We start from the raw sequence: 24,092 nt of genomic DNA on the forward strand, positions 1-24,092 counted from the left end.
TTAAACTTTATTTAGCTAAGGGTCTGAAATGATGTGGTACCACTTCTTATCCATTCAAATGTTTTACATTAGGAATTAGACTGAAAGGGATGTCTGATTTTGAACCAGTTCCCATTTGCTCCAGTTGATGTGTGAGCAGAACCAGTGCAGCCATGTTAGATTCTCTAGAATATTTTTCTCTTTGAAAGCTGACTGAGTGGATTTGTGTTATTGGCTTTTTTTTCCCCTCCAACCCCACCACTGAGATGTATGTAGTCAGGTATTGGCTCTGTGGGACTACAGGTTACCAGAAGTTGAAGACTTCACAAAGAATAGTGGCTTCTCTCTGTAATCATGGCTGGAATGGAAAATCAAGCTCAGAGTCAGAAGTAATGCCTCTTACTATTTCACCTATGATAGAACTAGTTTGGATTTTTTCTTTTTTCTTTTTCCTTCCCTCTCTTCTCTTTTCCCTCTTGATTTTCCTCTTTTACTAGTAAGTCACAATTCACGTTTGTTCTTTCAGTTTTCAAAGTGATGTACATCAAGGTCGCTTCCCTTCTTAAAGTCATGACACCTTTGGGGATAAAAACAATGTGGGGATGTTTGTTTTAGATAAGTAAAATAAACAAAACCCTGGATTATCCAATTATTGTTTATCCAGGAACTGGGTAAATCCAGTTCCTAAATATTTTGCTACTTAGCTGAGCCTTCCTTCACATTTATTATCTAACAAAACTAGCATGTTTACAAGCAAACAAAATATTGAAAAGACTAGTGGACAATTTATTAAGAAATGCGGTTTTAGTAAGGTTGGGAAAACAGAAGTCTTCATTTTGCAAGGTGTTTCATTGACAACGTTCCAGCAGGCTAGAATAGTAACAGGAGGAATTAATTTTTCCTTGGATTTAAAGGTGAATTAGTGACTAGTGGCAGCATCAGAGAACAGCCTTTTTGATAGTTTTCTTTTATAATGCAGAGTAGATGAAGACATCAGTAGGTAAGGGTTTTCTGGTTTCATTTTTTTTCTCTGAAATATGGGTAAGTAAATACTAATCTCGTACAAATTTTATATGCTTCCCTCTTGTGACTTAATGCACTAATTTAGTCTGATGTAACTATTAAAATACTTGACTTTTCATGGGTCAGTACATTGAGAAATGTGTTTTTCAATCAGTTCAAGTGGGAAGCATAGAACTTTATAATTTTTTCTTGTATTTATGATTGCTTTAATAAAATATAAAGTTTTTACACAAGCGTATGGAGCCTGTGCTTTCTCAGGACTTGACATCATGGTTATTGGATTGGCAAAAACATTTCAGCAGCTTGAAATGAAAAACAATTTGCTATGGATGGTATTCTCTGTACCTTATATGACATTATTGTATTTGCTATAGATGTGACTTCTTGTGGGGAAAAAAATTCCTAATAAGTGTCTGGATATCCTCCTTGCCTTGCTCTAGTTTCTTAGGTTAAAGAAAGACATTGCAAAGGGGAGAGTGTAGGGTAAGCTGGTGTTAGGGCTGCCTTACCTGTGCAGATTGGGTGGAAAGATGGAAGACTTATTAACAAAGCATGTAATTTGTACTGCTTTTTGTGGTTATATTGCATTTGCTTTGTTCAACTAAGGAAAATTAAAGTGCCTCCACGGGATGTACTAAGTTGCACAGCTTTGTATGAAAAATGTGGCAGACTTGCACAGTCACTGTGGTTTCTGTCATGGAACCTTCAAGAGAGGAAGCAAACTGGTCCCCTCTTTCACCCCCAAATGAGCTGGGGTTGCCAGCACTCAATAAACAAAGCAAAACACAAAAAACAAGCAACCAAAACCCCAACACAACCCAAAACCCTCACAGATTGAGACAGAAAATATCTTTGCTAAAGTTCTTTTACACTTAGTACATCTTGTGACTTTCACTGTCACTGAGCATCTTCTCAAGAGCTGTATTTTTAATGTTTATTTTAATACATTCTGGTTAGCATCACTTTACAGGATAGCACCTTGGCAAGGATGTGTATATGTGTGTGCCTCTGACCTTATGTTGTTTTTCTTGGTTATTTCCGAAGGTGTGTGATAGAAAAGGCTGTTGATGGGCAGACTGTGTTCAAACTCACAATCTCTGAGAAAGAGACCATGTTTTATTATCGCACAGTAAATGGTTTGCAGCCACCAATAAAAGTAATGACACTGGGGAGAATTCTTGTGAAGAAATGGATTCATCTTAGTGTGCAGGTAAGTAAAATAAAAACGATATAATATTTGTTGAAATACAGTGTTTGTGTGAGAGTAGTATAACTGTATTAATATAAAAGAATAAATTGGGGGATGTAAATGATAACTCTTGAGTCTCGTAGGTAAGGATCTTAATTTGAAAGTGCATTTTGGGGCAATATCTGATTTAGGACTGGAAAGAAATGCAGTGCCCATTCTTCTGAACAAGCAGACTGTACAAAACCAAATAATCTCACCTTTAAAAACATGAGTATGTAAGGTGAAGAAAACCTTGTATTAATATTTTAGATACTTATATGTACCATTACTGATTAGTCTTGGGTCTCAGATTATTTCCTATAGAAGGGAATGCCATTCTCATCTATACATGCTAATGTACATACCTTATGGAGTTCTGTTCCATTTAATTTTAAAAACTTCTTACGTAAGTAAAAGGGCATGTAAGTAAATGTGTGAGTTTGTGCAGAATCAGTCAGTTTAGTAAGTTACAGAGCTATTACCTCTTATTTTAGAAATATGATTCAGAATTGTTAGAGCACAATCCCTGTGTTCTAAAAGTCTTCTGTTGACATAACTTTTTAATAAGTGTACAAATATCCACCGAGGATAAAGCAAAATTGAGTTTGTTAAAATTTAAACTGTATGTACAAAAATCAGTAAACAAACACAGAAGAAATTAAAATTCAGTTATTTGCATGTCTTGTAATTCCCAACAGACACCCTAGTAAATTCTATTTGTGAGCCAAGTTCAACTAATAATTATAAAGCACAATTATCAGGTATTGAAATGTTTATCTTTTCCTTCCTTCATTTTCTTTATCCATTCTATTAAATTTCATTTGGTCTACAGCACAATCAAGAATAGTTTTGCTGCTTTCTTGAAACTTGCTAAAAGGTATTGACTGTGATTTGGATTTTTAGTGCTGATGTTGTCACTTGTAAGAAGCATCTAAGCCGACGTCTTGATTTTTTTGCAGTTTTCTTTTTTCCAGGATAACAGCATGGTAGTGTGAATAAGATTTTGGCTGTTGGATTAAAAGAGTGACCTTAAGGTAGAACTAATGAACTTTACACTTCAAGCGCACCAAGGGTGCTATATTACTGCTGTTGCTGTCAGCTGCATTTTATACCTCAGAAACTGCTAAAGCCTGGCACAGCCAAGTGAAAGTGAAAGGGCTGGTTAAATACACACACAGATCTTGAACTGCATTACAAGGAATGTGTAGCGCCCTGTGGAATTTGGTCCTTTGTTTCTCTGTAGAAAGCTGTTCAATTCCTAGCAGGAGTAAAGAAAGATAGCTTCTAGACCCTTAAAGAAACTGCAGGCTTAATGCCTGTTCAAAGTTTCTGAGCTCGGGTAGAGCCTTGGTGCTATTGTAGGATGCAACTTGCCAATAAAGATGATAGTGGCTGCAGCCTGACCCATTTAGCCCTTTGCCTGGCTATCAAACTTTAGGCAAAGGTTGATTGGTTGGTTTGTTTGTTTGTTTGTTTGTTTTTTAGCAGGGGGCCAAAAGCATTTTTTTTCCATAATGGACAATGACAACATGAGCAGACCATACAAAAATATGCAAAGTAACTTCCATCTGGAAGTGTCTGTCTCTCATACACCCAGATGCTAGGCGACAGACACCATGACAAAGGAGTGTGAAGTATTGGTTGCAGATGTGAAAACTGAATTTAGAGAGAGAAAAGACATGGTGGGATGGCAGATATGTTTGGAATTCAGGTGTAAGAGCATATGCCTATTCAGGAATGATAAAAATGAAAGCTAAATGGTGGAATAGCACCAAATAGTAATTAAATGATAAGAGAGAAGGAAAGAAGAAAGGATAGCACAGACTGAAAATAATTTCTTTGGAATAAAATAATTCTAGGGGAAGAGAAGGCTAGTAAATTAATTCTGCTGAGGTAATCTAGGATTTTAAATCCTTGGGTTTGTATTTAGATATGTAATTTGTTAGAAGGAACTACTGCTAAGAACTGTGTCATTGCAGAGACTTATTTTCCAGTTTATGGCTGGGAAATTTAAGTTCTGCTAACAGGAGCAGGGCCCAAACATTCCTGTGTGTTCTGCACGAAGGGTTTCTTCATTGAGTAGTTGCTGAAGCAGAAAGTCTGGGTATACCAGCTTTGTTAAGTAATGAGGGCATTATCAGAGGTGTAGGTCTCAAGAATAATGTTGAGCATTCATAACTAGAGTCAAATGAAACAGAAGAATAAACAGTTCTTTGGTTCTCTAGGAACACTTTTGGCTTTCAAAGCGAACAAACACATGCAACTATTTTTATGAAACAAGGTAAACTTTGGAGTCTGGAGATTGAATGGAAAAAAAACCTGGAAGTTTTTTAAAATTGATAAAATAGAATTAAGAGAAATTTTTGCCCTTAAAGGGAAAAAATATGGTCATGTACTGCCCAGGCTTATCTATGTGAATAAGTACCCCTGCAGTTAGAGAGGGCAAAGTGTGTGAGAACTGGGGAATGGGGATGCAGATTCATAGAGAATGCTGTGTAGGATAGAAATCAAACTAGAAAGTGGTTGATATTAATTAGACTGTCAAATGGTAAAAAATTCTTACAATATTTTTTGTGTAACAAGGCATGACCTGAGTACAGTCAGAGTGTGTGCTTGAGATTAAGGATGATATGAGTAAGGTCCCCAGAATAAATAAATTCTTTGGTTCTGTTTTCAGGAGTCACAGAGCAAAACCAATCAGGGTAGCAGAATTAATGTATGGAAACAAAAGTGATCATAAAGAGTTGAAACATGAATATGCAAGCTGATTGTGTACATGCTGCTGCAGATTTGTTGTCCAAAAATTCTGGAAGAACTGGCGCACAAAATCCTTTGACAAAGAGACATTCTATGCAAAGTTACCAGTCAGAGATGGAGCTATAATGCTTCTGTTTGGGAAAGGTGTCATGTTGATGCCAACCAGCAGCCGAGCACCTGGGCCCTCCTCACCCCTGATAGTGGAACAGGGGAGACAACAGAAATAGCAAAAGTGAGAAGAATTCATTTAAAGAAAGGGACTGGGAGAGGAACAAATGATGTAAAGGCAATCACTCCCCACCTCCCACAGGCAGACCACTGCCCAACCAATTTCTTAGCAGCAGGCCATCTTGGAAGTAAAATTCCTATCACCTCATATTTCTTCTTCTACCCTAGTTTTTATTGCTGGGCATGAGGCTATAGAGTGAGGAATATCTTTTTGTCCTAGCTGTCCCCCTGCCCAGTTTCTTGGTCCAGCCCTGGCTTACTGCTGAGGTGGGATGAGGAGTGCAACTGGGAAAAGAGAAGGACTTGACATTGGGCAAGCTCTCTTTGGCAACAACTAAAATACTGATATCTTATCAATGCTGTTTTACCCCTATATTTGAAACACAGGATGGGGTGTTGTGAAAAAATTTACCTCCACCCCAGCCACAGAGGAAGGAAAAAGGATCTTGGTAATGCAGACCTATGTCTTGATGCCGTGGCGTATGAGGATTTAGAAAAGATCTTTGAGGAAATAGATAAACATGTGGAGCTAAATGAAAAAGGGGATAAAATGCAGTGTGGATTTCCTATAGATAGCTCATCACTGTCTAGCCTCTTAGCTTTTTTTTTTTTTGATGAGAAAGCTGATTTTCAGGCAAAGTAAATGTGTCAGATTTCGTCTATCTGGAGTTGAGTTTAGCATTGATGTGACAACCTATGAGAAGTTGTAGGGTCAAAGGGAATGCTCATGGGAAGGATTGCAATAGATACTGCTCTCAGGAACTTGCTTATAATCCTGGGGAGGGGGCAGGCACAAAACCAATTGAATTATTTGAGGATTAGTCTTTGGACCAACCTTGTGTTTTATTTTTGTTAATGATCTTGGCAGAAATATTAAGAATTCCTATCATAGTAGCTGGTAATAGACATATTCAGAAAGGGAACAGTAAGATGTTTTACAGGAAGAATGGCATGACCAAAAAGACTGAGGGAAGTGGCTTGAAATAAAATTGCTATTACAAAATGCAAAGTAGTGAACTTGAAACTCCTCTACAAAATTTTCAACTGTTCTAGTTGTTTTCAGTTGGTGAGGGTCAAGTCTTTCAGGCTTCTGAAAGTTTTAGGTTCCTACTGTGTGTTTATCTTGATTTAATGATATTTTAAAGGATATAGTTTTAGGTATATGTTAGCCAAAACTCTGAAGGTACACACTGGAGTAAAAGATATATGGCCTTCACTTAAAAGAATCTGATATGAACTGAAGTGAAACCTCAGACAAATTGGCTTCTTAAAATCTTAACTTCTAAAGAATTAAAAAATTGAGTATAGTTAAGGTCAATTGTGTACCATATTACCTCTGCAAAGTGAAACCAATATCAGATTTATTACACTTACTAACAGCAGCACCATTGTATATTTTCTTTTTCAGTTTCAGTGTTAGGAGTCTTTCACTTTCTGTTTGATACTTTAGAATTTATTTAACCAATTAAGAAGAGTGGAGTTTAAACATGAATTTTCAGATACAGACGAGGCTGCTGAAACAGGAGATTCTTTGAGAACATGTCAGATTGATGTTTTTGTTTCATATTTAGTGTCTGACATTATAAAAATAGTCTTTTTGCTAGCCTTTATTTTGCCTGATCATATCTATGTAACTCTGCCATGTTTTGGCAGACTATAGCACATTAAAAGCTTTGGAAAGTAAGTTTAAAATCTAAATGCAGAGAGGTAACCGTGACTGAATTACTCTCCTGGGAGGAAAATGCTCTTAGAGTGCCTATTGAAATCAGCATTATCATTTCAATACATGTCAAATATGAGTCATTTCCTAGTTTAGGCAAAATTTCTTTATAAATCTTTAAATCTTCCAGTTCTTTCAAGAAAAGGTTAAAGTACTTATGATTTAATGAGACCGCTTTACATCATAACTGTTTGACTATCAAGAGAAAAGTTGTCCTTTCCAATTTGTGAAATCCTTTTATTTTCTGCACAAGTTTTTGAGTACTTTACAGTTTATTTTATAAACAAAGAACCTGAGACTTAAAAGCAGGGAGGCAAACATTTATTCTATACACTCCCTATGTATGTCTCACTAAATACAGGGTGTTCTAAACTGTATGGTCCCTGATTTTAATAAGGACATGAGAAAGCAAGAAAGCATTTTGATTTAACAAACTGCTTTGATCTCCTCTTTGAAGTCATCACTTACTGTCTATTAGGAGTAGTTTGTCAGGTCCAAGAAGGGAGTGGAGAGTTTGCATTAATTCTGCATTTGGGGGCTTCTTGTCTGTTAATTGCAATTGTGTGTTGAAAATATTTGTGAGGATGCAGTCTATCCATATGGCTGGTGCTCTGCTCCTGCCAGACAGTGGAAATAAAACACACATTACAGTCTGTCATGTATTTGAGTGTGTGTTTAAAGAACTGTTCACAGACACAATGAGCATGGAGCTGCTTCAGCATCTATTCTCCTACTGTTTTACTGTTTTTTCAGGCCAGGCATGCTGCTGGACATGCAACCTCTGTGTTCTTTGATATCAGTAAAACTTCTTTGTTTTTTCCTGCATCCAGAGGTCCTACCAGGGTTCTTGCCTCTTCTCTTCGTGTTCTGTGGCTATTAGGATGCTGACTGTATACATTTGAAAGCTCTGCTGTAACTTCAGCTTCTTGAGAAAGCAGCATATTTCCAAGATGATTGATTCTACTCACACTGTCTCTTAAACTACTTATTTTCTTGCCTGAGTATGAGTTTGAATATATTTGCAGATTTAAATTTGCAGTCTAACAGCTGCCTCGGCACACAAGGCAAGGAACTTTGCCTGGGCTAAGATTTTAATTTCAGAGAACGCCAAAAATACAGGTTTTGTCAATGCCATCTTGATTCCGCTTCTGGAAATTGCAAATGTATTCTGTAATTGCAGTTGCAAATACCACTGAAATCTGCCCAGACTGTTATATATGGTAGGAATGGAATTAAACTTTGTGTGGCCAGTACTGACAGGAGGTGGTATTGAATGTTTTATAGAAGCTATGCCTTATTTGTCTAGAGAGTTTCGATATTTGAAAAGCATCAATCTTCAATTTGCTTTGCAAGAAGTTTCTTTCCTTGTACAAAAATAAATTGCAGCCAATTAAGTTGTATTTTTAATAATGAAAACACTCCATTAAGAATGATTTGCCTTCTTATTTTCCCCCCAGTCTCAGAACTTTCTGTCCTGCAGGTCTCCATTACTTTTGTGTGCCCTTGAATTGCATGGGGAGAAGCGATAAGAGTTTGGAAGTGTCTCCTTGTGTTTTTTATAGCTGTTGATACACTGCACTAAGAGGAGACTTGCTGGGTGCATCCACATTGTCACTTTTGTGTACGGAAAGAGTTCTTGTTGATCAAGGTTTGCCTTCTGTCTATTTTGAATCTATTGATATGCTTCAATTTGATTCATTTTTGGGAAGACCAAGCTTGAAGTTGTACAATGAATTATCACCATTTAGAGCACACTATTTGCAATGTGGGCAGAAGGTCCTCCAGCAGGTAGTTCTTGGCTGCGCAGTGTGTGAGCAGAAAACAGGCAACTGATTGCAGAATCTTTGCTGGTGAAGATGGATCACAAATACTGAACAATTGTCCTTTCTGCTTTATGTCGTGCAAGTTCTTACATAAATGTTTTCACAAGGTACTTGAAACTTTTTTTGATTAATCTAAAAACTTTATGAGTACAGCCAAATAGAAGAGCTTTTGTTTTTGTGGGTTTGTGTTTGTTTTTGGGTTTGTTTGTTTGTTTGGGGTGTTTTATTTATTTATTTTTAGAAGTAATTTCTACCTTTGGTTCAGGTTTTTGTAGCTTAAAGACAGACTTAAATCAGCAGTCTGATCAAGAAATGGAAGGTGAAACTTTCACGTTGTCCTTTGTGCAACCTCCATTATTTATGTGTGAACTCTGTCTTACATCTTGCGTTAACATCTGTGTGTGCAACAAATGGAGGGTGACATAAATTACATGTGTAGATCTTGTACAACACAAAATCTGTGCGTGCTGGTGGCAGTCCAGAGGGGGAATCTTGTAAGACTTCACATGTATCATTTTCTCCTGGAAGCAAAGAATATTTCCTGGCTCTGAACAACTTATCAGGTTGTGTGGAAAGCAGAAGGATCTGGGATAGGAGAGGGAAAGGAGCTCTTCTTGTCCATGTGTCTCATTCTAGTGCCTTGGTTCAGTAATGCTGTAATTTTTGCATAATTTAAGGACTCTGTCTGTTTGATAGCTGCCTAGATAGCCTGTCTTGGAGTATGAAAGAGGAGTACATTAATAGGAACAACTTTGTTTTAGATGTATCATTGACTTATTTTCTGAAAATCAGTGGGTTTTGAAGCTTCTTAAGCTGGACTGTCTTGAATAGTCACTAACTAACCTGTTTTTAGTTTAATAGTCTAATTATTTTCTTTTAATTTACAAATTGGAATATGTATAAGTATAGATAATTATAGTTATGAATATATATGATATATAAAAATATATATAATTTATATTTTGGCAATGGACTCTTGTGGCAATGAGTTCCTCATATGGCATTATGACTGTATGAAATTGTTCAATATTTTAAATCTGCTGTCTGCCAACTTCTTTTTTTGCTGATTTCTTTTGCCAGTTCCTTTTTATTTATCATTCTTATGCTTTTTGATATTTTGATTATAGAACTTTATCACATGTTGAAATCATTCATAAGTGAGATTTCTCCTTATATTGAAGCCATTCTGCATTTTGTTCATCCTCATTGATATTTTCGGAAACTTTTGGGGTTAATGGAGGATGCAAGGGACAGAACTCAGTTTGTTATCTCAGACACTTTGCACCACAAATTGCTAAACAATAAAGTTTTGTGGGCTTTGAAAAAATTTATTTCCCAATAAGGAATGTTTCTTTTTTTGCTCATTAGTGAGGGACTCTCTATAGTGACTCTAAGACCACAGTGACTGTTCAGAATTTAGTGTTGTGTTTACATGGACAAGAATATTTTTCTTGTCTGCTACCTTGTGGTCAACAACACATTTAGTCTGCTACTTTGCTGCCTGTTCTTTAACAATTTTGAGATCCTTTGCACCTTTGAAGTAAGCTTTGATTTCTGTTATCTGCATGTATTCATGCCATCTTTTTTTTCAACTTGCTAACCACTTTTCAAGCCTGTACAAAATCTTAGGTAGCAGAGATTGTTGGAGTTAATGATAAACCATTGTCTGTGTGAAATGTGACCATTTAATCTCTTCCAAGTTTTAAAGTTTGAAACCTTCTTAGAAAGCCAGTATGTTACATTGGTCAGTTCTTCTTATCCACATGCATCTTTACTTCAAAGAATTCAAATTGGATCTTGATTTCCTTCCACAAAAGTCATGTTGCCTTTTCTAGTGTACAGTATTAACCCATGTGCTTTTCCAACCAATTCATCCAGTACAGACTTGGTTTTATGGATTCTCAGAAGAAATGATCCAAGCCCTCTTCATTCATCATGTCTATAACTTTAATTTCTGCATTGTTCTTTTCTCTGTATAGAGTTAATTGAAAATAGGTCAGAAAGGTTTTTTTGTTTCCGCTTCTTTTCTGATCTTCCACTGAATCTGAAGCTACTCGTTTTTTTTTTCTTTTTTTTTTTTAATGAAAAGGGCTGGAATACCAGGTTCTGTAGTATGTTTTAATACAGTCAGCTCATTTTCTTTATCAAAATTTGAGCTTTCTTTAAGGCATAGTAGTATGATCTGTGTAATTCCTGACATTCAGGTTCAAACATCTTGGGCTGTAGATTTTAAAGACAGATATGTTTTGTTTTATATATTTTGTCATAATTTACAGTCTATGTGCATGTTTAGTTAAGACAGTTCTGGTTTAGATACTTGATTTTTCTCCCCTAACTTTTCATTTCTTTCCCATCTTGATACACAAATAAACTGCCTTTATTTGGATATAGGAGCAGCTGACCCTCCTTTGATTCTGTCTGTTCTAGAAAAGGGTTTCGATTTGGAATTGACCTAAATCCCTTCTTCCAAGCTCTGTTTGTGTGCAGAGTCATGCAGCCTTGCTTGTCTGACCCTTTGTGATACTGGCAGCATTTCAAAGAATGGCACTGGTTTTTTATCTTCTGCCTCCTGAATAAAAGCCAAAATATTTTCCTCTCAAACCTCTCTTCTCTCCTTTCAGGTGGTGTTTAGGTGTATCCTTGCTATTGACTGATTGTAGATGGCCCATCTATCTTGTGAGGGTCATCCTTGTTGCACTTCTAACAAATCATGATGTGGTATTCAGTGGCAGCATACAATAAACCATCAACATTGCTCCTTATCTGACATTTCAGAACTTTAAACTTCTGTTTCTTTACATTGAAATTCTTACCCTTGAAGATTTATCCTCAGTACTCAGAGATATGTGCCTTTTAATTTCCAGCTTGATGACCATGTCCCATGGGACTTGAGTGGTTCTTGGAATCAGGACTGGTGAAAAGAAAAAGTCTGTTGTCTTTCTGAGCTTCTCTGGTTACTACTGACTTGTGCCTTATGTATGTACCTCTTGTCTGTAAGTCATGCACGTAACAGGTTGCATTGCCATTCTTCTGCTGGACTTCTGAGTGCATTTAATTATGTTTAAAGGGCCTTTATCCTTTCTCTTAAACTGTGTTTATTGACATCCTTCTCTGTGCTGTTCAGTAATCTTTGTGGCTTTTCTGTGCCTTAACTCGAGGCCTGTACTCTAAAGTGCTCAGGAGATCACTATGAACTTCATAAGTAGCCTCCCCTGGTCATCTCCTGGCCTATCTCTAGCAAAATGGAGGGAGCTGATGCATAAACAATTTCATTTAACTTTTTCCAATAATAAACTACTGACAATAAGCTACCAAAACACTGTCCTCCAAAGTCCCTTTTGGTCTGAGTGGAATTAACAGCACAGTTTGGATCACTGCAAAGCTTGGCTGCTAAGATGCTTAGTAACTGTGGAAAAAAAGCAGTTATTATAAAAAATGAAAATTGAAGCTTATAGTGAATTGCCATCAAAAAGAGTGTTGGAGAGTTAGAGTACAAAGGAGTAGTTGAATGACCATTTCTAAAGGACTTTGTGATGGATGGAAGAAAGCAGGGCACAGAGGAGGAGGGAAAGGCCTGAAGTAAGGTTGTGGGGAAGAATATGAAAGGAATCAAAGACAGACTTTTGTGGCTCCTTGACCATGAAAAGAAACTAAGCCCTGAAAGAAGAGATGAGACTTTATTTGCAAAAATCCCTTAACTGGATACATGGAACTTTTTGTGGCAAGGCATTCAGAGGGCAGAAATAATCGCTTTCTTCTTATGTAAATCATCCCCCAAAAAAGACAGAGGAATGGATTTTCAACTTTTCAGTCCCAGCAGAGCTGTTCAGCTCTGTTTTGTAGAACCAGTGTATTCTTGCATTAAATTTGGAAATTACTTAGGAGTCATGGTACTGAGTGGTGTAAAATGGTGCAAAATCTTCAGATATAATCAGTTTAAAAGACTAGAATTTAATATGTAGCTGATAGTGTCATAAAAGGTTAATAATTGTACATTAGTAACAGTGCCCCTCATTTGTGCAGGTATCTGCTTATTCTTTGACTGGTGAAGCAGAAGACTTTATTCAGAAGGGACATTTCATTTGACATCCACATCTCATCCCTAATTTACATGATTACAAGTAGTTCGTGAAAATTCTGAATCAGTGGTTTTACTGTATTTTAAATGGAGGGGGCAGAGAGAAAATATGCATTGTTATGAGATTATCTAAAATGTGCTTTCTGACCTTTTGCTTCAATTAATTGTGGCAAGTCTGTGTAACAGTTTTAGCTACTAAAAAGCAGCTTGTTGAATCCTTAATACTTGTCTCCTTTCATGTTACTGTAGTGATCACTGAATGTTGGATCTGATTTCTTCTGTGATTTGGGGAAAATAGAATCATTATGCAGCAAGAAAGCAATTGTTCTTCATGCATTTTCAGATCTGGTGACTAGGATCCTCTCATTTTTTTTTGTTTGGAACTCATTTACAGCACAGGTGTCACTTGTTAAAGCTTTCCTTGTAAAAAGAATAGAGTTTGATCAATGGTTAAAATAGTAGTTTAACAAAGCTTATTTGTTAATTCCTTCAGTTTCTAACAGAATCTGTATTTGCAGTTTTGCTCTCTTGGCTTCTCTCTGCCACTTCCCTGCCCCGATGTGTTCTGTCCTGAGGCATCAGTAACACATTGATACAGCTCTACTGACCCTGGCAGTAAAGGATATTGGTGCAGTGCTGGCTGGGGTAGAAAGTGGAATAGCTGTAATTAACCATTTTAATACTTCTTCATACTAATGAAATGCTTTCAAACTATGGGTCAACAAAAGATTAAGCCAATCTATACTTGGAATTATTACTCTGTGCAAAAGGATCACTAATCTCTGATTCAATGTTGATTCTAAATCGGTGTTTACTTTCTAAAATACTGATTCTTTAAAAGTATAGTCCATTTCAAAAGCTGTCTCTTTTCACATTGATCTTTCTTTGTCTCCAGTCTGGTTTATTAGATCATTGAGTGTGGGTTACATCACTCAGTTTTTAAAACAGTACTAAAATTACCCCATATGAAAAATGAACAATTTGTATGTTTCTTATTTTGGATCTTTCTGTTTGCTGTCACTTGCATTTTTGCGTCTTGAAGGTTTTGTTCATGAAATAGCTCTTAGTTTTTTTTAAGCTTGTAAACTGCCTTATGGATCAGTCTTGTGTTCCAGTTGCTTTTTGATTTTGCTGTTTATGGTCAAATTTATATTAATAAATGGCTTAATCTTGAACAGATTTAATTGTTTTAGGAGCATTTCAGGGTTCCTTTCCCCTTACACCTTTCCCTCCCCGTTTTTTTATTTTAAATTTATGTTGTTCTTCAGGGAATTCGAGCTGAACTAGTGGATCTATGCATGACAAGAAAGACTTGGATTGAAGGAAAACCATTTCCCACTGAGAAGGGATTAACATTGTAGGAGATAGTGAAAAAGAAAAGTAAAGGAGGGCAAAGAGAAAAGCTAAATATCTTTTATACAAATGCTAGGAGCATATGTAATAAGACTGCTGAATGGGAGTGACATGTTTTCAAGGATAAGAAAGATATTATTGGAATAAGACAGACAACCAGGAAAATGAAGGGGGATTTAAAATGCCAAGATACACAGTTTCAGTGAAGGGAGAGCTAATATTAAGCTGAAAGAGATGTAACAATATTGCTGAGGGATAATACTCTATCTGCAGTAGGAAACACTCCTGTTCTCACTCCCTCCGTTTTAATTTTTTTCTTTAACTACATTTTTTAAAAGCTAAGTTTAGGGGTTTGCATGCAAGCTAAGGACAGTTTAGTGTAGTTGTGATTCTTGGCTGTTGTACCAGACTTGCTGGTGGTCAGAAAAAAAGTATTTAAGACAGGCAATGGTCCCTAAGAAAACCAGAACTTTGATTTGAAGAATGCTGGTGTATTGAAGAGAAGACAGTAGGGAGAGAGATTGTTAGAGATCAGTTATGATATGAACTGTGTTAAAACTACAAATGAGAGCTTGTTTCTGCTGTTGCTGTATGACTGCTATCTTTATGCTGTTAATGAAGCAGTGGAGAATACTGTCACAGTTATGGAAAAGCTGTAACTGTAAATCTGTATATGGAGACAAGAAGCAAAATCAAATGATCAAAAATCATGAAATTTGAAATGGTTGTGGGGTGGGGGTTTGGGCTAGATGGAGAAGCAGCCCTAAAGTTATTGATTTTAGCAAAGCTAACTTTGAAGGAAAGCAAAATGCTCCTGGGGTTTTTGCCTGCAATCCTGTGATGAATGGGAAATCCACTCCACACAAGTAGAGAGTACATAGTGTATAAAACACGTAGAGAGGCTGCAATTAAAATTCATCCCAGTTAAGTCAAGAAAAGGAAAGGCCGATATGGGCCTGAGGCAAAAGAAGGAAAGGCAAAGAGACAACTTGCCCCTCCCGACCTTATGCTTTTTCCTTCCCCTTCGCTGTTCTTTACCATTTCTTCTGCTGTCCCTTTATCTTCTCCAGCCCTTCTGTTTTAAGGTAGTTCTGTCGCTGTGGTCCCCTGATGAGGTTTCTTCCTCAAGTCTCTTGTTTTTTTCACACTGCATTTCTCAGAGTGTGGGCATAACTGTTCAGAGTGCTCATAGCGTGGGCAGGAGTCTTTCTCCCCTCTTCTCCCCAAAACCACAATATGCATCCCCTTAAACATGATTGCAAGCTGTATATAGTAGACATTCTTTTCTTTCCTAACTTCTTTTATCTGTTTGTGAATCTGGGGTGATTTCAATTCACTGTGTGGCAAGGAAAGCCAGAGCTGGGAAGGGCAAGCATGGGAGAATATAACAACTAGTGTAGATGGTGTGGAAATATTAAAATCTTTAAAAAAAGACACTGTGTTTTGCTGGCAGGATTTCTCTGAGAGACGAGAGTGAAACAAACACATACATGGTTGCAAGTGGTATTCCTTTCTTTTGTGTAAAGTTAGGACACAAATTGTGTCTGCTTTTGGGATCCTCTGTGCAAGTTGCTTTATTGTTCAATCTCCCACATACACGCATTATCAGACATCTTGTTTCAAGGTGTAAAGAACAGATGTGAGGAAGAAAGTAAATTTAACTTATTTGAGGTCTGAATCTGGGCAGGTGTAAAAGGACATTGCTGAAGCTGAAGGCAATTGGTAGTAGCTGAAGATCTGCCCCTTAACTAGGGCAAACAGTTTGAACAAATTTTGATCTTGCATTTTATTTTTAAAAGGTGAACAAAATTATAATGGCAGAAGCAGATTTTGGGGAGAGATTTAATGGGACATTAGTGGAAGATTGAATGGTCTATTTCTGTCAGTCTGTACTCCCTCTTTTTTCTTTTTTAAATTGCAGTGATTTGTTCACTATAGGAATTGGCAACAGGCAGAGAGGATGATCATGTGGTCTTACGGCATTCAGCTGATGCCCTGTTTCTGAAGATGGTATGAGGGATCATAAAGTTTAGTTCCATGTGTATTGTGATGATAGTTGCATCTATATTTAAAGCTTTCTGTCACTGAAGCACTCTTGGTGTTGTCAGATGTCTATTGGACTGGATGAGCTGCAACTTCTTGCAATTGAATGTCAATAAGACCAAAGCAATTTTGGTTGATTCATAGCACCAGCTTAAGCATATTCACTTGCACAGATTACATTTGACAGATAGTTACCTTCAGCTGAACTCTGTGGTTAGAAGCCTTGGTATATTCTTGACAGTGAGCTTAGAGCTGATGCCTTATGTTTATTTCATATCCTGTTTTTGCCTTCCTAATACTGCATGTGTATGTCTACATTTAAATAAACTCACAGCTGAAGTACTAGTCACTCCACTTGTTATCTCTGGGTAGAATGTTGTGATGAGTCAATTTTGGTATTTAAAAAATGGTGGGTTTTTTCCCATTTAGGCAGTTTTAATTTCAAAAGCTATCTAATGAAAGATTTTATTTTATCGGGAACTTCTGGAAAAGTGTATGTCAAAGTCTCACAAGAAGAGGATAAGAAGAGGTAGAGGATATAAGCAAAGATGAAAAAGCATTATTCTCTTTGGAATGTTTTTCTGGTATTCTATCAGTTTTCTGGCCTGCAGGGAAATATAGTCAGCACAGGTGTTCTTACCCTATTATGTTAGTGAAAGTTAAAGTTGTCTGGATTCTGCAACAAAATTGTGCACAGTGTCATCAAATACTGATGTGTGTTAGTATTCCCTATAAATTTTCCAAAGAAAGGCATCTTTCCTTGTAATTTCTCATAGCAGTTCTAAAATAGTCTGGGTTAAAATAGTTTCAATCCTTGATTCAGTTAGTTGATCCTGTTTATGGTGAACTTGCTTGCATTGAAACTTCATTTGGAACATACTGAAGAATCAAACTTCTGAATTATTTCAAACCATTTCCCTCTGTGGGTTCCTAGTCAGCTTAAAGCACCATCCTGATTTTGAAGTAAAAATCAGTGATTTAACACCAAATGCCTTGTACATATATTGTTTCCACTCACAAATTCAGTTTCTGTTCTTAAAGGCAAGAGTGATTTTCCTATAGAGCTTAAGGAGGTTCTGAAAGGGAGATTTTTTAAGTTCTGCCTCTCAGTGAATAATAGGATTGCAGCATCCTTGAATTTTGATATGAATCAACTCAAAATAAAATACTTAAATTAAAATGTTTCTAGTTGCATATTTCAGGTAGACTGATGTGTTCTGGTGAGAGGACAGAGTTGACTCTGTAGTTTTGACAAGAGTTAGATAATGAATCATGGCCTAGAACTATATTGGCAAGTCTTCCTTCTAAAAATGACAGAGTGGTTGGAAGTGAAGGAATTTCCCCTAACCATGGAAGGTAACTTAAGCACCTTCTTTTTGAAAATCATCATAATAAAGTCCCAGGCCATGTTATTACTTATGTTAGTGGTGGCAATGAAAAGCTTTGAGCCCTCTTTGTTTCCTTCCTGTAAAATGCTGTTTGTCCTGAGAACTAAATATGTGTGAAAAACATCACATTGAAATCTCCGTAGTAGCCAGGGTTGCACCTTGCCTCTATCACCTTCTGTTCTTTTCCTTCAGGCTTGCAGCTAAGTTGCTTCCAAGGTCTGAAATACAGAGGGGTGAATTTGGGTTTGCCTGGGGACATGGAGTTCTTACAGCTCAAAAACTACATTTTTGCCATGTGAAGCTAGTATAGTATTTGAATGTGGAAGGAGAGAAATTTAGAAATGTGAGCAAATAATGTAATAAGAGCAGATAAAATTGATTTTATTTTGTTTATAGCTTTTGCATTTGCTATTGGGCAAACCAACTAAAAATGGACTGAAGATTTGAAATTGTGACAAGGTTGTAGCTGGAGCAGCACCAGCCTCACTGGCAAGCTCGTCAGGCAGTTCTTTTGCTGGTGCAGAAGGTGCCATTTGTCTGTCAAGTTTTATGCAGATAAATTGTCTGAGCTGGCTTGTCCTCTTGGATATTATTCTTTAGTTTCCACAGCCCTCCCTCCCCCAAACCCCCGTCCCTATTAACATGGTTATTAGTGTCTTTGCTGGTCTGTTTGAGAACAAGTTCATGGACAAATTCCTCCTGACATATCCTTGTTCTCATATGTTTGCTACATAAATTCATTATCTCTTGCCAAGCTTTAGATCTGCCAAGTTCCCTCTGTTGTCTCAATTTTCATTCCAGATTTTAAAAAATTAAATGCAAAGCACAAAACACTAAAAATGAACTCTTTTTATTTTAAAGGTTGTAAGCTTTATCTCTGAGAGAGGGAAAAATAAGAAAAAGATCACAGGAGACTTTGATGTATGTAAAACATCTGCCCAAACATCTCTAGCAATAACGTCATCACAGTGATAGTTCTTATTCTTGATTTATCCATTCAGCTAAGGTTTTAAATTTGGGTTAGGCTTCATTTTGTACTTTGTAAGGATGGCTAAGCCATATGGGGCTATAGGAGCAGGCTCTGTACTAGTGCTGGTGAGTAATATGTGGAATGGAAGATGGCTGAGAGTGATGTGGAATCCTGACTCATCTGCACTGTGGGAACCTCTTTAGTTTTTGAAGCAGTCATAAGGTGGGTGGTAGATTACCTGAAGGGTTGGGAAGAGTAGAGGAGTTTTGGGGTCTTGGGGTCATAGAACCATAGAATATCCTGAGTTGGAACCGACCCACACAGATCATAGAAATGCAGCTCTTGGCCCTGCATAGCACCAGCCACAAGAGTGCCTGAGCGCATTCTCCAAACACTTCTTGAACTCTGTCAGGCTTGGGCTGTGACCACTCCCTGGGCATTCTGTTCCAGAGCCCAGCCACCCTCTGGGTGATGAACCTTGTCCCAGTGCCTGGGCTACATCTCCCCTGACACAGCTTCATGCCATTCTCTTGGGCCCTATCACTGATCACCAGAGAAGAGATCAGTGCCTGCCCCTCTCCTTTCCATGTTAACCTGATTTGTTCCCTGTTTGTATTAGTGTTTGAGAAAAATAATACTTGGGGGCAAGAATCTGGTCCCACCTGTATTCACTACGTTTATCATGTTGTTTGGGGTTTTTGTTGCTGTTGTTTTTTTCTTTTTTGTTTCGTTGTTCTTTTTAAAGCTAAATGTAAATATAGTAGACAAAAAAGATTAAGTGAAAATTAGTCGAATAATGCAAAATGAGAATAAGGCAAAAATGAGGGCTAGGGAAGGATCCTTTAAAATGAATGTTCAAGGTATGTAAATTCTGCAATTTATTCAGTGAGGGAAGGTGTTGAATTGTGGCAGAAAGTTGTCTGCTGTTTCTGATTCATCAATTTAGGGATGCATAGGTGCTCAGATTAAAAAAATATGAAATGCTACAATATGGTTTTTGGTCACTAGCTCTGTTTAAATGACAGCTGAAAGTAAGCCTGGATTCATCCTAGTGGTTTCATCCTGGTTTTTCCCCAAAAATTCTTTTGCTTAGTCCATATCACTGACCTTTCCTCTTTACAGAAAAATAATTTATGAAATATTAAAGCTATGTGGAAGCCTTTGTAATTGCAGCTTCAGCAAGATTTGCAATTATGCAAGAAAATACTGAAATACATACCTGTGTGCATCTCCTCTCTTTGATATGCAAAAGCCCTTTACTGTTGCTTTATTAACTGTTACATTTCTGTTTCTCACCTGCTTTTGCAGAGGAAATACATGAACCCACATGTCTCCCAGTGGTAAATACACTGTATGTCTTTATATGAGCAGGCAAAAAGAGCATATTAAGACAGGTTGAAGGTGAAAAAGATTTTTATGCTCAAGTTTCTGATTACACCATTATAGTAGCATCACTAATTCCCCTCCTTCCATCTATTGTCTTCTTTCCTCTGTTGTCATCAGTGGCCACTGTTGATTTGTTGACTCTATTAAAGTATTCAAGGAAGCCACAGGCCTGTCATTTTGGTCATAACCTTAATCTGTTTTCTCACCTTGGGAGAAAATGTGTTAATACACTGTCTGTTTCTATAGAATAGACTCATTGGGAAAGTTCCTGACACAAATCTGCAATACATTTAGAAGGAAAAAAAGGTTTTCTCAATCTTGATTAGTTTAACAGATAGCAAGGCGTGTTTAGCTGGAAATTTTTATAAGAGCCCCACCAAATTGAGTAACAGTAAGCAATTGTAATGGTACATTGTGTAGTAATTTTTGAGCTGGGTGAGTTGCAGCTCCTCCTGATTTCTCATAATCTCTGATTCCTTTTTATTTCTGAATGATTAAGCAAATCATTTATGCTAACTTCTGCTTTAATTTACATCTCTGTAAAGCCTGTGTAACTTTATTGATTCTGGAGTTGCTTTAGTTTTTAATACAAGTAAAGGGAGGGGTCATTCTTGCTAGCTTGCTGATTTGGAAAATAAATTGAGCTTCCCCCCCCACCTCCCCATTTTTTTCTGCCTTACAGAGAAATGGTATAGCTGCCTAACTGCTTCTCATAAAACATTTTAAAATTCTTCATATTGTGTATCATCTTCTTTATAATAATTGTTTCTAGTTCTGAGTAACTGCCTGCTGTGCAAATAGGGCGTGTTTTAAGGAAAATGAAAACAGACTTGAGTTTTCTTACAGCTTATTTTCTGTTCTCTTATTTGGGGAATATTTGGTTTTTTTACTTGTATTTGAGAAACTGACATTGTGTTTTAGTTTGTATTAAGTTTTTATATTTAGCTTGCATTTGCAAACTAGCTAAATTTGCATCTTAAAAATTTGCTTTAAAAAAAATTTACTATACAGATACACGATTTTTTGAATAATCTTGTTCATGTCAGTTATATATTGTATATCCCTGAACTGCTCCTTTTTAATCTTATTTGAAAACAGTGGTGTCCATTACATGTAGTGGAATGTAGTAATGACCTGGTATTGGGAGATGCATTTTTGGTCCTTGTTTTGTCTGTCAGTCAGTCCTGCCCCTCCATCTGAGACTTTGTGTGATGGTCTGAATAGCTGTAAGAGCTGAAGTTGCAGTTGAAGTGATTGCCATCACTAAGTTGGCTGGAAAACTAAGTAGGCCAGGGTTGGTATCATTTGGCTTAAATGACTGGAAAATATTTTTTTTCTATTCCTTTCATTTTTGGTGCCAGAGTTCCCTCTGTTGTGGAACTCCTCATTTATGGCCTGCAAATCTGGGAAGCAATCCTTCTGTTCTATTAATCTGTCTTGCCAGGCACTGTGATCTAGTTATTAGAACAAAAGATGATGAAAGGAAATGTTAGGATTAAAATGTATTTTATGGTTGCTAGAAGCTCTTATTAGTAAGGGCAAAAAGAATGTATATTCAACCAGTGGAGAAGATTAATGTTGTCTTGAAATAACTCCCTATAATTTATCTATAATATTTTAATAAATCTTTCCCATGCCAATAAATATTGGAATAGGAAAGATAACATGAAGGATAAGGTTGTACTAACTGAAAAACAGGTGTCTTTGAAGCATATACCAATTACAAATTAAAATATTTGGGAATGAGGCTACTGCCTCTGTTGGTTGTGTGTCATTTAGTGCTGTAAAGCTTTGATCTCTGCTTAGTGATCTTTAGCTCTGCTGTGATACATTTAGGGATTCTTAGGGATTTTTTTTTAAATCAGCTATAAAGGATTCTTTTCTATGTCTCTCCTTCCTATCTTATTTATTAGAAATAATTTTCCATGAGGTATATGGGTGGTATTAATATTAGGACCAACTTGTAAAATCTTACAAATGGAAAAATCTTACTAATGCAAAAAATGGAAAAATCTTACTAATGCAAAAAGATCATAGTGTTCACTGAAAAAAGGTTCCATTAACTTCATTTATTTTGGCTGAAATGGTGTAATTCAATTCTACATGGAAGAGACTAAAATTGTCTCAGTTGCCTTTATATATAAGAAGACATTTTGATGACAGGATGATTAATGCATGTGAAGAAAAAGTGTATGTTGCTTAAGTGGGCCAGATATCACACATGTACACTGCAAGGTAATAAATGTGGGTGTTATTATGTGACAGCCAAAACTTTGTAGATTGTAGTCTCAGAACTCCCCCAAACTGGCTTTGGCTTCGAAAGGGTCATTGTAGTTCAAAAAAGTGGAGTCAGTATAACTCTGTCTTTTACTTGGTATCAAAATGTCTTCTGCCTCTGTGTTGATAATGAGGAATATTAGGCATTTTTTGGTTTTTTGAAAAAAGCATATTGTTAATTTTTATTGTACTACTACATATTCTTACTCTACCTATTATACTCTTGTAACTGTTGGACTGTTTCTTTATTTATACATTGGTGTACCAATATGCATTATACCTATAAATATCAGTACAATACAAGGCTTATATAAAAAAAGAGAAGTAAAGAACCCATGGTATTCTTCAGTCAAGGAGCTTCTGCTTTTTACCATAGTCCCTTAACCAGTGCAACTGCTCTGGAGTATTTGGTTGTGATGTTTCTTTTTTGCCACACAGATTACTGCAATGTAGTAGAAGTTAGCAGTTCTGTTAGCACTTAATATGTGAGGATACTGGTTTTTGTTTGCATGACAGTTCTGCCTGATCCAAACCAAGTGGCAAAATTCATGTTAAATTTCATTGTTGTGTTTTTGTGGGTAGGATCTGAAGAGCACAGATCTTTAGGTAAGAAAATAAAATTACAATAAATTTCCTGTTCCTGTCTCATTAGCAATAACATGGGCACAATCCTGTGCCACATGTTATCTGGAATGACCCTTTCTTGAGCAGGGAGTTTCTACCACATGATCCACTGTGGTACCTTCCAACCTTATCCTGTCTGTGATTTTGTGATTCTGCAGTACTGTGACCCATATGGCAGGGAAGCTTTCCTTGCTAGGAAGTGCTTTTATTTGGTATTGCTGTCTCTGATGCACAATTTGTTTGTGCTAGAGAACTGTAAGCTTAACTTGGGATGCACTGAAGGAATTTGCCTGTCAGCTCTTTGGCCCTGTACCTCTCATCTTTGAAACTCTTCCAGGTCAGACCAAGAGTGCTATTAGAGGAAAGAGTATTGATATCTTTCACCACCTCAGTTCACCATCAAATGGATTTTCCATTGCTTGGAGTTGGTATTAGGTTCTGTGTTGGCAGATGCTGATGTAGTTTCAGAGCAAATGGATCTTAGTAACTAATCCTTGCCACCTCCTTGAGAGGTGATTTGCTGTATCTGACAGATGGGGAAGCATAGGAGTGAGAGGTGGTTGCAGAGCTGGGATTAGAGTGCTGAAGTCCCAGACTTCTGGTCCTGTGCTCTGCACAACCACAAAGCCAACCTTTCCTACCCATCTCTTGTTACTCTCTTGGGGCAAATTCTTATGGAACATTATTAATAAGGACAACTGGGGAATAATCCTGTTGTCCTAGTCAGGAGAGAAAGTCTTCTTTTAGTTCTGTGCTATTGTATGGAATTTAATGCTAACAGTCAGGAGACCTTAAATAACTACATCAAACAGCCCATTTGGTGCCAGCCTTTTCTTATTTAGCTTAGTCTAAACTGACACCAAACTTTGAGACCTCCTCTCCTCCCACAGTGGAGAGCCACTGGGATTTTTTATACCACACATGGTTTCCCTCCTACATTTTCCTCCCATGTCAGATATTCATACCCCCTTTAATAACCAGCAGGGGGATCATTACATTGAGCTACTGCCAAATGCATAATGACTGCTGCCTTTGCCTTACACAGTCACTGCACTACTGATATCCAATTCAGCATTGTAAAGTGCTTAGGGCTACCTTGGGGATGTGCTATATTAAACCCAACTATTCTAAATCCTATTTAATACAAAGAGATTGGTGGTGGGGGAGGGGGGAGGGAGATTTAAAATTGTCATTAGTCACCTATTTTCAACAAGT

The 24,092-nt window shown here is 37.0% G+C and overlaps 1 protein-coding gene across 1 annotated transcript in view; it reads left to right on the forward strand.

The window, feature by feature from the left end:
* USH2A (usherin) overlaps positions 1-24,092 on the forward strand; it is a 371,949-nt gene that overhangs the window by 3,625 nt on the left and 344,232 nt on the right. The window contains 1 exon segment of the mRNA XM_031059531.1: positions 2,047-2,212. Coding sequence (XP_030915391.1) covers positions 2,047-2,212 — 166 coding nt within the window.

This window comes from Geospiza fortis, unplaced genomic scaffold (assembly GCF_000277835.1).
Source record: "Geospiza fortis unplaced genomic scaffold, GeoFor_1.0 scaffold41, whole genome shotgun sequence".
NCBI lineage: Eukaryota > Metazoa > Chordata > Aves > Passeriformes > Thraupidae > Geospiza > Geospiza fortis.